The sequence below is a fragment of the Coregonus clupeaformis genome, chromosome 20 (assembly GCF_020615455.1).
Source record: "Coregonus clupeaformis isolate EN_2021a chromosome 20, ASM2061545v1, whole genome shotgun sequence".
Classification (NCBI taxonomy): domain Eukaryota; kingdom Metazoa; phylum Chordata; class Actinopteri; order Salmoniformes; family Salmonidae; genus Coregonus; species Coregonus clupeaformis.
Genome location: NC_059211.1, coordinates 7,648,387 through 7,661,982, shown reverse-complemented (window position 1 = coordinate 7,661,982; position 13,596 = coordinate 7,648,387). Strand labels below are relative to the sequence as shown.

The window sequence follows — 13,596 nt, the reverse complement described above, 5'->3', positions numbered from 1 at the left end:
AGATGGTGGTCCTTCTGGAAAGTTATCCCATCTCCACAGAGGAACTCTGGAACTCTGTCAGAGTGACCATCGGGTTCCTGGTCACCTCCCTGACCAAGGCCCTTCTCCCCCAATTGCTCAGTTTGGCCGGGCGGCCAGCTCTAGGAAGAGTCTTGGTGGTTCCAAACTTCTTCCATTTAAGAATGATGGAGGCCACTGTGTTCTTGGGGGCCTTAAATTCTGCAGAATTTTTTTGGTACCCTTCCCCAGATCTGTGCCTCGACACAATCCTGTCTCGGAGCTCTATGGACAATTCCTTCGACCTCATGCCTTGGTTTTTGCTCTGACATGCACTGTCAACTGTGGGACCTTATATAGACAGGTGTGTGCCTTTCCAAATCATGTCCAATCAATTGAATTTACCACAGGTGCACTCCAATCAAGTTGTAGAAACATCTCAAGGATGATCAATGGAAACAGGATGCACAATTTTGAGTCTCATAGCAAAGGGTCTAAATACTTATGTAAATACTTTATAAATGTTCAAAAATGTCTAAAAACCTGTTTTTCACATTGTCATTATTTTTATTTTTTTATTTTTTTATTTCACCTTTATTTAACCAGGTAAGCCAGTTGAGAACAAGTTCTGATTTACAACTGCGACCTGGCCAAGATAAAGCAAAACAGTGCGATAAAAACAACAACAACACAGAGTTACATATGAAATAAACAAATAACACAATAGAACATCTATTGATTTGTAGTAAGTTATGGAGGTAATAAATAGGCCATAGTGCAACATAATTACAATTTAGTATTAACACTGGAGCAGGGGCGGTGTGTTCATTAGGGCGATATGGGCGACGCACTGCCAAACGGGAAAAGGAAGGGATTTTTTTTCTAATCAATTATATCACGGCAACAGTAGTTATCAGTGTTCTAATCTAGACGTCTGATCTGCCACTAAATGTCCAATCAGGCTAAAGTCATGCTTCAAATGGCCCCGCCCCTTTTGGGGCGATTTCAGTCAGGTTGAAAATCGCCCAGAAGTGTCTCATAGCCTCTCATGTAAAATCTTTTTTTTTGAAATATCAGAGCTTTCAATACAATCTCTATGGGTTTCTGAGGGCTTGCACTTACGCGCTTTCGTCATACGTAACATAACCATGAACGTAACTAAGAAAAGAGCGGGTAGCAGCGTCAATCAATTCACGTACTACTATCAAGATGGCTAGCGTTCAGTGCAACTCGATTGTCTCTTTGAAAGAAGTTCACATCAAAGACCATTCAAAACGAGCTACTGGAGTGTATGCTAGCGGTCATGAGGGAACATATTGTGGAGGAGGTGAAGTCGGCGAACTTCGTAGCTATCCAAGCTGACGAGACCACGGACGTTTCTACACAGACACAGCTGGTGCTTGTGCTGAGGTACATAGATAGCAACCACAAAGTGCAGGAGCGCTTTTTGAGTTCCTTCCCATCTCGGAATCAACCTCAGTCTCAATCGCCAGTGTGCTTTTGGAGAGACTGAACGGTCTTTTTGCCGACGACGAGAAAGTCAAACTGTGGTGCACTGGCACTGTACCAGGTTCTCATGAGCTACAACCTCCAGGGAGACGTTCTCTGAGACTGTGACTCTGTTGAACATCCTCATAACTACTCCCATGACAACAGCTGAAGCTGAGAGATGTTTCTCAACTTTGACACGAGTTAAGACATTCCTGCAAATTCAATGGGCCAGGAACGTCTGAATGCACTGGCCATGCTTTCCATGGAGAGGGAACTAGTCCTCAGCATGCCTGATTTCAATGAGAAAGTCATTGACCGCTTTGCTGCATTGAAAGAGAGAAGAGAACAGTTTCAGTACAAGTAATGTAGCCTCTCTCTCTCTTTGTCCCTCCCTGTCTGTCTCTTTAACACACACACGCCCAAATCAGTTCACAGTTGATGTTGTTTAAAATAGTTATTTTTCATTAAAAAAAAGTAAAAAAAAAAAATAATCTGTTCATGTTCATTTTTACAAATCTATACAATTGGCCAGAATATGGTTGTTCATATTTACAAATCTATACAATTGGCCAGAATATGGTTGTTCATTTTTACAAAGCCATACAGATAGCTGTGTTTACCTTTTCTATAAATTATTTTCAAATTCTGTTTTCAGGCAAAATGTCTATCACTGTTCATTTTCACAAATCTATACAAGAGGGCAGAATATGGAAGTCTATAAAAATTTTCTTATTACCAATAACTTGCATCAATGTTTTCAGTAGCCTCTATCAAAAGCTCCTGCTTGCTTGTTGTGAATTATGCTCAGGTGCACATATTTCCAATTCAACCATGAGGCAAAAAATGTGGTAAAAGCTCTTGTTGATCCTGCAATCTGAACAAATACCAAGATGCTGTATTTTCAGCTGATATTTCATTTGTTTATGGAAATGCATATTGTTTATGCAGTGTTGAGGAATGTGAAAGAACACCCTTGATTATTTTTACTGTGATAACTTATTTTGCTTTTGTAAGCCAACACTTTTGAGATCAGTCAATAAATGCTTCTGGCATTGACTTATATGCTGCCCCTGTCTTCATGTTGTTGCTGGACATATCTTTTTTAAAATGTGTGTAGGTCACCTAAATCATCAGAAAAATTGCCCCCCCTGAGAATTTTTTCAGGAGCCGCCACTGCACTGGAGTGATAGATGTGCAGAAGATGATGTGCAAATAGAGATACTGGGGTGCAAATGAGCAAAATAAATAACAATGTAAATAACAATATGGGGATGAGGTAGTTGGGTGGGCTAATTACAGATGGACTGTGTACAGGTGCAGTGATCGGTAAGCTGCTCTGACAACTGATGCTTAAAGTTAGTGAGGGAGATAAGTGTCTCCAGCTTCAGAGATTTTTGCAGTTCGTTCCAGTCATTTGCAGCAGAGAACTGGAAGGAATGGTGGCCAAAGGAGGTGTTGGGGTATTGTGTGTAGATTGATGAGGATTTTTATTTATTTAATCCATTTTAGAATAAGGCTGTAACGTAACAAAATGTGGAAAAAGTCAAGGGGTCTGAATACTTTCCGAATGCACTGTATGTTATAAACCACACTCTCTTTCGGATGCATAGAGCAAAAACTTGAAATTATAATAGCCTAGATCTAATAGGCCCAATTAAACGAAAGATGCGCATGGTAATTTGTTTTATGGCTACTTCGGGAATATGAACTCATCATGGCCAGAAAAGGTGAGGAATTTATTCTGCAATGATCATGGAAATAAATAATAGGAAACAGATGCCTAAAAGATCAAATCGATTTTCGCTTTTCTTGTTATGAATAAGAGTGTCATTATACACTGAGTGTACAAAACATTAAGACCACCTGTTCTTTCCATGACATAGACTGACCAGGTGAATCCAGGTGAACGCTATGATCCCTTATTGATGTCACCTGTTAAAACCACTTCAATTAGTGTAGATGAAGGGGAGGAGACAGGTTAAAGAAGGATTTTTAAGCCTTGAGACAATTGAGACATTGTGCAAGTGTGCCATTCAGTCAAGTTCAGTTTTTATAAATGCCAACTTTTCCATGAAAACTGGCGCATGCATGTTTTGGGGCATATTTTGTGAGTACGCACCATTTATAAATGAGGCCCCAGGAGTGGTTCTTTCTAACTCCCTTTCATCTGTGGTTCTAGCTTGTTTAAACGTTTTTTTGTGCAGAAAATAAAGGCCTATGTTTGAAAAAAACAAATGTTCTGTGCACGGCACTGCATACATTGAATTTGAAACAAGTGCTTATTTAATTGTAAGACCAGGTCATTCAAATGTAGAAGACGCTCCTAAAACTAGAATTAAAAGAGAGAGTGGAGTGGGTAGGGGGAAGGAAGAAGACATAAGAAGAGAAGAGAAAAGAGGAGAGGGAGGCACTCACCCCTGGCTTGCCAACAGGCTCAGTACTCTGCATCTCTCTCCTCAGCTCCTGAGAGATGATATCTTTCAGATACTCATTTACCTGGTTAACGAAGGACAGATAGAGAGAGGGAAAGAAAGAGAGAAAGAAAGATATAGAGAGAGGGAGCGAGAGAGAGAGAGTGAGAGAGAGGGGGGAGAGAGAGAGAGCAAAAAAGAGAGAGAGCAGGATTCATTACAAAACTCATTACAAACGGCAACAGAAAAAGATACATCTAATCAGTTATTCAATGTTCTCATAACGTAACATCTATCTTGTAAATTGGAGGGCTTCCACATTAGACTGTATATAATCTAGTTTTACAACATAATGTATGTCAACTGAAAATATATTTGTGGATTCTTTTTATGTTATTTCCCATTTTTTATTTTCTTATTGTGAAGTAACAATATGATTTAAGAAATCTTTACAAAAACACAGTCCCTTCAAAACCTTTCGAGCATTCCAGCAATTTCCTTGATTTGAGTATTGGAGTTCAACGTTTCCTGGAGACTCCCACAGTTTGTCAACGTCTGCAGTGTATACCACATGGTTCCCCCGAAAGGTTCCATGACAACACTAGTGTGTCATGTGTGTGTGTGTGTTGTGTCATGTGTTTGTGTGTCATATATATACTGTATGTCTGTGTACAGGTGTGTAGAGGTGTCTGTGTGCATCTGTGAATAGAAAGTATAGAATCTATGACTGTGTATTTTTGTGTATTAGTCTCCAGCAGGCCAGAGCTGGCAGCCCCCAAGTGTTCCCAGCAGTGGAATGTAAACAACAGCCTGTACTGGGCCTTATGGATGTGGAGTGTCTCCCTTTACTGGTTCAGCAGCACTCACTGTTGTGTCCCAAATGGCACCCTATTCCCTATATAGTGCACTATTTTGCCATTTGGGACACACACTAACACCCCCCTTCTACTGTCATACTGCAGAGCCAGCTGCATAGGGACAGGCTCAGGGCAAGACCGCCCCCTCACAGGACAAACACGCTCAGGCGGTCCCAATTCACCCCTAGCTCTTCTCCTTTGATTCATGTAATTTGTTTATACAGGAAAAAATAATGCCAAAAAGAATGGCAAGTATACAGTTACAAATAATACTTCAACTCTTCTCAGTAGACCTACTGATTTTCAGTGGGTTCCCTGTCCTACAGAGGGGAAAGAGAGAGGCACAGAGGCAGAGTAGTAAGAACCAGTGCAGTACAGATTGGCTTAGCTAAACTCAGTTCGGCTCAGTAGTGTGGGAACAAATGTATGGTGTCCAGCTGGTCTAGACTGAAAATGGTCCTACTTGTGTGTGTGTGTGTGTGTGTGCATTGGAATGCCATGCAGGTGTCTACCTTATTGATCCAGCTGGTCATGGCATTCTCTGTGTCGTACGCCGTGTCGGCGTCTTCGTCGTGGTGGGAGGAGTACTGGAGGACGCACGCCACCACCTTCTCCAAGCTCACAGTCTCCACCGTGTACGCCATCATCAGCGTGTCGATCACCGCCAGGTGGGCGTTCTGAAAGGGGACACAAGAAACAGAATATGAGCTCATTATGTACCGTGGAGTCATGGACCTCATTCTAATCTGGTTACTCATGTAGCTGCCTTACTCCCTCTGCACTTGTCAACTTGGTTAACTGGTACCATAGCCCTATACTTTTTTTGGGGCCAGGCACAGAAACACAAAGCAGCAAGGTAAAACCTACACAAAGCACCAGTGTAAAACCCCAAGCACCAGTGTGAAACCCCATATAAGAGTTTGGAATATGGTGGAAGCTACAGTAGACCAGGCCTATCAGAAGGGTGTGGCCATCTATTGCCATCTTGATTAGTCCTATCCAATCTACGAGGAGGCACAAACAAGGATAGAGGGAAGGGAGCGAGTCATTGGAATGGAATTGAACCATGGAGTGCTATTCATTTTTACATTTGAGTCATTTAGCAGATGCTCTTACCCAGAGCAACATACAGTTAGTGAGTGCATACATGTTCATACTGGCGCCCCGTGGGAATCGAACCCACAACCCTGGCGTTGCAAGCACCATGCTCTACCAACTGAGCTACACGGGACTATTCCTCCTCCACATATTGCCTGGCAGATCTCTGTCTCCAGTTGGCCGCTCCCCGTTGGCTGTTGCCCTGGAAACAGTTGGGTCCATCCCTCGTTGTGCGACCCAATTAAATTTGTGTTCACACAAACTGACAGGGAGAGAGAAAGAGAGAGAGCGAGAGAGAGGCCTACACCAAGCCTGCAGCCTGAGTCTGGAGTTGAGAGTGTGTCTCCGTCTCAACCACAGACTGAAACAGAACAGTAATATAATGTATCTCTATGGTCTTAACATCCCACTAAATAATATTAATATCATCATTCCTATTCATATTGCTTCTATGAAATATAGGATGCTGGCGACACGTTTAGAGTGCATAATAAAGCTGTTGAAGAATTACTATCATAAACACAAATCAAAAGAGGCAATCCTTGCCCTGAGACATGGCTGTGTAGACTCATTAGAAGCCATATACTGCCATGTTTCAGGGCAATGGCTATACCAGGAGAATGTGGCGTATAGTACAATGTCCCTACAGGCACTCCACATGTCCGTTCAGCTCAAGGGCTTGACTGGCTCTTATTATAGCCATGTGCAGGTGCATTCAGTGGAGTACACACACACAGAAACACACACACACACACGCTAAAAGCAGAAGCCGCCCACGCCAACGATAGAATTCCCAATGAATACACAGAGGCAATATGCTTGACACACACACACATACATACCCCCCCTCCACCCACACACACACACACACAGTTGAAGAGGGAGCCAGAAGAGCTGGATAATAGAATGGGGTGTTGAGTGGGATTTTACAAAGATCACTCGTCATCCTGGTGTCCATGTGTACAGGAGGGTCTCCTATGTTCGGACTCTGTCATACAAGAGCAGTATCCTGAAAGCCCTATAATGACAAAGACACTGGCTACACTGTAATTATGTTATTTGAAGTCCCTCTGCACTGTAGCCAGGTCCCAGATCTGTAGTATGTTTGACATGACAATGACCAGGAGCTGGCTATACATCACAAATAGATCTGGGACCAGGCTACGGATAATCCTGAATGAATCGTGAATAATGATAAGTGAGAAAGTTAGAGGGTCAAAGATCATACCCCCAAGACATGCTAGCCTCCCCTGTTATTGGTCATGGTGAGAGGTGTCTTGGGGGTATGATCTTTGACCTTCGGTAACTTTCTCACTCATCATTATTCACGATTCATTCAGGATTATATGTAATCATGGTAGCGTGCTAGGAATATGGGACCAAATACCACTTTTGACAACTTTATTTATAAGAATCTTTAGGGGTGTCAATAATTTTGACCCCTACCTTTTTGAGAATATTTTCTATTACTTGCTTTCTCTGAGCAAATTTCCCACTTTTTTTAGCTCAGTATTTGAATTATTTAAATTATACAGTCATTATTTCTCATCTTTATCAAGAGTGTCAATAATTTTGGACCCCTCTGTATACAGTATGAAAATGTATGCACTCACTAACTGTAAGTCGCTTTGGATAAGAGCGTCTGCTAAATGACAAAAAAAAAAAGAAGTAAAATACTATCTGGGATGATGCAATACACCAAGGGGAAGCCAAATGAAACCACTCAGGGACAAAGAGACCTGAGTCATGGGTTAGGATCATGTTCATTAGGCACCAAACGGAAGAAAACAGACTGAAATAGGGAGGGGCTACCTGGATTTGTCCAATAAGAAACACTCATTTTCGTTTCTCATTGCAAAACATTTTCCATTGTGTGCCCTAAATGAGATGTTGTGGAATACTCAATTCGGCTTCATTTCATGTTGGAAAATTATCTGTATAATGTATATAATGTATACCGGTGAATTTCCATATAAGGCCTTGGGATAGGGTTTGGAATAGTGGGTTAGGATTAGTCTGGGCCATATAGATTACGATTTAATGGAAACTGTTAGCTAAGTAATCCCATTTCTCAGCGGCCATATGAAACACATCCCCCTAATGGTGAAGGTGAGTTTTGGGGGTAGGGTAATCTGATCCCATATCTATGGTTAAGGACAATTCCTGCTAAAGCTAGCATTTCTATTTGCTAACACTAACACTACTTCTATATGCAATCAGCACATGCTAACGCTAGTAGCCTTGCAGTAGCCTAGCCTGCGCTCGCATCTGTAGCAGTTTGTTACTGACCGTGACACCCAGTTAGTGTACTAGCTAGCTATATAATTACACACCACTCCAACCTAGCAACCGAAACGCCCCCATTGAAGGAATTTAACCCCAACAGCATTTAATAACATACCATGAAGACACTTTGTAATGCCCTCAATTTAGCCATCTAAACAGAAGGGCAACAACACACTACTCTTCACACACATCCCTCATTACCGAAGAGAGCACAGCGCAGTGAGAAATGAACCTGGCATCTCAAAACAAATTAACAGCCTAGACCGGCCTCATCTGGAAAGGCCAAAAGAGAAATGTCATTTTTCAAAGGGCTTTTTCCCTTTTGTGCAGCCAGTGGAAGGATATTGATTTTGATCTGCTTTGTCCCCTGCTGCTGAGACAAAATGACAACAATAAAGACTGATCTTGTTATGTTGCAGAGAGTGTCTGGGATCGCTTGGGGGAATATTGCTATCCAATATGAATAGGTTCATAAAAACATCTGCAGTACTAACAAGGGTGGTATTACTATGTGTGCATCCAAAATGGGACCCTATTCCCTATAGTGCACTCCTTTCCACTTAAAAGTAGTGCAATGTAGGAAAGGGTGCTATTTCAGACACAATCTATGACTCTTGCCCATTGATATCAAGGGCAAGGTTATTTGAGTGACAGCCAATGTGTTGTTTACCTATGCTTTTAAGTGTTTACTTGGTAATCCTGACACGTCACTACTAACGTTACTGTTATGTGGACCCGTGACCCACAAGTCTCCTTGATCACAGCAGCTATGAAAACTGACATACACTACCAGTCAAAAGTTTGGATACACCTACTCACTATAGGGTTTTCTTTATTTTTACTATTTTTTACATTATAGAATAATAGTGAAGACATCAAAACTATGAAATAACACATATGGAATCATGTAGTAACCAAAAAAGTGTTAAACAAATCCAAATATATTTTATATTTGAGATTCTTCAAATAGCCACCCTTTGCCTTGATGACAGCTTTGCAGAAGATAGCCCTATTTAAGTCCAGATTATGGCAAGAACAGCTCAAATAAGCAAAGAGAAACGACAGTCCATCATTACTTTAAGACATGAAGGTCAGTCAATACGGAACATTTCAAGAACTTGCAGTCGCAAAAACCATCAAGTGCTATGATGAAAATGGCTCTCATGAGGACCGCCACAGGAATGGAAGACCCAGAGTTACCTCTGCTGCAGAGGATAAGTTCATTAGAGTTACCAGCCTCAGAAATTGCAGCCCAAATAAATGCTTCACAGAGTTCAAATAACAGACACATCTCAACATCAACTGTTCAGAAGAGGCTATGTGAATCAAGCCTTCATGGTCGAATTGCTGCAAAGAAACCACTACTAAAGGACACCAATAATAAGAAGAGACTTGCTTGGGCCAAGAAACATGAGCAATGGACATTAGACCGGTGGAAATCTGTCCTTTGGTCTTATGAGTCCAAATTTGAGATTTTTGGTTCCAACCGCTGTGTCTTTGTGAGACGCAGAGTAGGTGAATGGATGATCTCTACGTGTGTGGTTCCCACCATGAAGCGTGGAGGAGGAGGTGTGATGGTGTGGGGTGTGCTTTGCTGGTGACACTGTCTGTGATTTATTTAGAATTCAAGGCACACTTAACCAGCATGGCTACCACAGCATTCTGCAGCGATACGCCATCCCATCTGGTTTGGGCTTAGTGGGACTATCATTTGTTTTTCAACAGGACAATGACCCAACACACCTCCAGGCTGTGTCAGGGCTATTTTACCAAGAAGGAGAGTGATGGAGTGTTGCATCAGATGACCTGGCCTCCACAATCCCCCGACCTCAACCAAATTGAGATGGTTTGGGATGAGTCTGACCGCAGAGTGAAGGAAAAGCAGCCAACAAGTGCTCAGCATATGTGGGAACTCCTTCAAGACTGTTGGAAAAGCATTCCAGGTGAAGCTGGTTGAGAGAATGTCAAGAGTGTGCAAAGCTGTCATCAAGGCAAAGGGTGGCTATTTGAAGAATCTCAAATATAAAATATATTTGGATTTGTTTAACACTTTTTTGGTTACTGCATGATTCCATATTTGTTATTTCATAGTTTTGATGTCTTCAATATTATTCTACAATGTTGAAAATAGCAAAAAAGAAAACCCTTGAATGAGCAGGTGTGTCCAAACTTTTGACTGGTACTGTATATCCGGTATTTATCTGATAGTAGGCTAAATAGACCTATCTTTCGTATTAAACAAACATAATGGAAATCATATCGGGCCGTTCCATTTGATTTCAATCTCTTTTTGACCGCACCCCTTTTGATTTAAATGAAACTTTCAATACATATTTGCCAATGGTAGAAGTGGTCAGAAAGGGACTTTTTGGACCTGAATGCCATAACATTTAGGAGATAGAAGTGCTCAAAGTTGACCCGTTTCGCATACCCCACCCTTCCATGAGACATTCATGTCTTCATCACTAGAAAATAAAAAAGGTTGAGTTTAATATAATTTAAAAGCTTACAAACAGGGTTGTCAAACTATTTTGTGTCTCAATCCACCGCATCCACCTATGTCAGCCTTCTGCATCTGGGGTGGAAGGTGGCCGACCTACAGTGGTGTTTGTCAGACCATGAGACATCCCGAAAATCAGTCTACTCACAGAAACGTCTGTAGCGTCCGAACGGTTTGGCCTACAAAATATTACACTCTATGGAAAGGGGAGAACACGATGGTGTTCTCTGTTTTGCTCTACGACCCCCACAAGTATCACGGGACTGATCTGAAGTCAGTAATGCTGATGTGCCAACTTCTGTCTGTAGCGTCCGAATCTCCGTTTTGCTCTACGTGTCACGGGACTCGTCTGAAATTAACCCATACAAACTGATGGAAGTATGGAGGTAGTTTTGTGCCAACAAAAATAAGGGGTTAAATATGTGTCCAAAAAACAAAAAATATTTCCGGAGCTTTCTTATATCTCCTAGACAGACACTTTAAAACCGTATTCCTTATGACAGTTTTTTGACTGTCTTTTTTATTCTTCCATTTATGAATGTGTTATTCAATGCGTTTTTTCTGAGCTATAGTAGTAAAGGCCAAATTCAAAATTGATACCCAAAGGGGTCCTAAAATTCTACATCAAATAGCTAAATGATCCATGGTATGACCATCTTTAAAAAAATCCAGATGTTAGCTTAGTACCTTAGGAAGGTATAGAAGCAAAGTAGACAACCCTCTATTGAAATCAGCTTAAATTGAGCACAAATGAGGGACAAATATGTACAGTCTCAGTCTCCCATGTAATCTGGGTGATACACAACAATGTTTAAGTGCTTGATCAACTATTTGTTGCGTAAGAGGCCTGACCTGATTGTAACCTCCATTCGGAGAGCTGTAACCTGCTTGTGGAAGATTAAGATAGGGCCTTACACATCAAGGACTGGCTGGCTCTCGAAGCACACTGTGCCAGGATGAGGAAACAGTATCACAGTATGTACTGTATATAATATGGTCATTTAGCAGATGCTTTATCTAAAGCGACTTGCAGTGAAGTCATATCATGCAGGAAACTCTTGCGGTGTTGCAAGCACCATGCTCCAACCAGAGCCAAATATATATTGGCTTCAACCAATTGAGCCATTGGAACCCACATTGTGCCAGTACTTTCCAAACAGCGGGTAGCAGCCAGTCCCCCTTGGGCCGCTCCTAAACACTGAACACTGAGTGGTTGCTTACTAGAAACATGTTTCAGTCTATTTGGGGACTAACCAGGAAATGTAAAAGGTTAGGTGATTCACGAGGCAAAAAAGTTTGGGCATCCTATGCAATGCGTGCAGAAAGCTGCCACTGACACAGGCACACACTAAAACAGATCTATAATGCAGTGTGGGGATTCAATACTAGCAACCAAAACTGATATAATATTGAAATATGGACTGGTTTTAGCACTAAAGCTTTTCTTGGGTAAAGAGCAGTCAATAAATGACTTGTCCATGTCCAAAGGCTCTCTCTCTGCCCGACGGGTTTCTAAAAATGGAATCCGTCTTATTCCACGTAACCATGGCAATAGCTTCACGCCATCTCGACTCGACACAGAAAAGCACTCAACGTTGGACGTCTGCAAGTCATCAGTATGGTAGGAAAAAGCTGTGCTATAGACGGGTTGGTTGTTTAGCAACTAAACAGGGTTGGCTTAGATTGTTGACAACATGTAAACTATATTTTGTCTCCAATGTTTATTGAAAACATAAATACATTTGCACAATGAGCACTTGTTGTCTCTCAAATACATTGTTACAGTTGTTGGTTAGCTAGCTAGTGAATTTGAGCCAAATTAGCATAGACGTGACATCAGTAAAAACACCTCAAAATGAGACATGGTATCAAGAACAAGATAAAACTAGCTGAAACAAGCCACCTACGATTCCCCACATCAGCTTCTTGTCATTGTTGCTAGCTATCTGGCCATCCAGAATCACAACAACAATCAGCCTTCTGCCCCATTGAAGCGCGCACATCGGTTTCGTGACGTTGTCAACTAACCTGTCTATTGGAAGGCTTGAAACTGCTAGTTTGAGAGTTGAAGAGGTTTGAACTGCTCAATACAACATTTTAATAAAGACAATATAGAGAAAGACAATATTATTCAATACAGCATCCCACTAATTAACTGCTAACTGCGAGAATCAAGAGTCTCACAGGTGGTAATACACTTCCCATAGATGAGATTATAAAGAGTAATGAACATACATTTCATTTTGGAAGAATTCCACCACTGGGCATCAAAACTCTTTGTAATATATAGATATCTTTATCTCTCTTTTTCCCATTGAAATAGAGTGATGGGATGGATCCTTTGGATACACACACACACACACACACACACACACACACACACACACACACACACACACACACACACACACACACACACACACACACACACACACTGCAGGAAATAGGCCCACTGTGAGAGACAGGTGAAGACCAGTGTGCAGGATTGTTCCTTTATAGTGTATATGAGTAGACAAGGCCTTCAGTGAGGGTTTTATAACAAATTGGGTAACATGGTTCATCCGCGCATCTCAAGAACACATTTGCCTACTGAGCTAAAGCCTATCAGCTTTGGGAAGCAACATCACGTAAGAATAGTTGACCAAACATCATAAATTACAGTTGGAAGGTCCACAGTGCCAAAGTGAAGAGAAAGGAGAACAGTGTGTTATCTAAAAGTATGCTGTTCAACCAGTCCCAACCTTTTCATGTCCTTCCTTTGTAATAAGATCAATTAGAGGAAATCTTCCCTGATCTAGCAAAAATCCTCTAATCTGATTTCAATAGAGTGATGGGAAAATGACAGGTACTACAACCAGCTTAGCCTACTGCGGTATTACTATGGATCAGATAAAAGCTTTAAGAATGCAATACTATAGTTCTCTCTAGGTACCAACAGATCATGAAGGAAGAAGTT

General features: G+C 41.4%; 1 protein-coding gene across 8 annotated transcripts in view; it reads right to left on the bottom strand.

The window, feature by feature from the left end:
• The window catches only part of camsap2a (calmodulin regulated spectrin-associated protein family, member 2a), a 98,352-nt gene that overhangs the window by 44,620 nt on the left and 40,136 nt on the right, over positions 1-13,596 (bottom strand). For all 8 annotated transcript variants that reach the window (XM_045205283.1, XM_045205285.1, XM_041840015.1 and 5 more), the window contains exons 3-4: positions 5,269-5,433; positions 3,904-3,984 (exon numbers count right to left, since the gene is read on the bottom strand). In XM_045205283.1, coding sequence (XP_045061218.1) covers positions 3,904-3,984; positions 5,269-5,433 — 246 coding nt within the window. The remainder of the gene's footprint in view (positions 1-3,903; positions 3,985-5,268; positions 5,434-13,596) is intronic.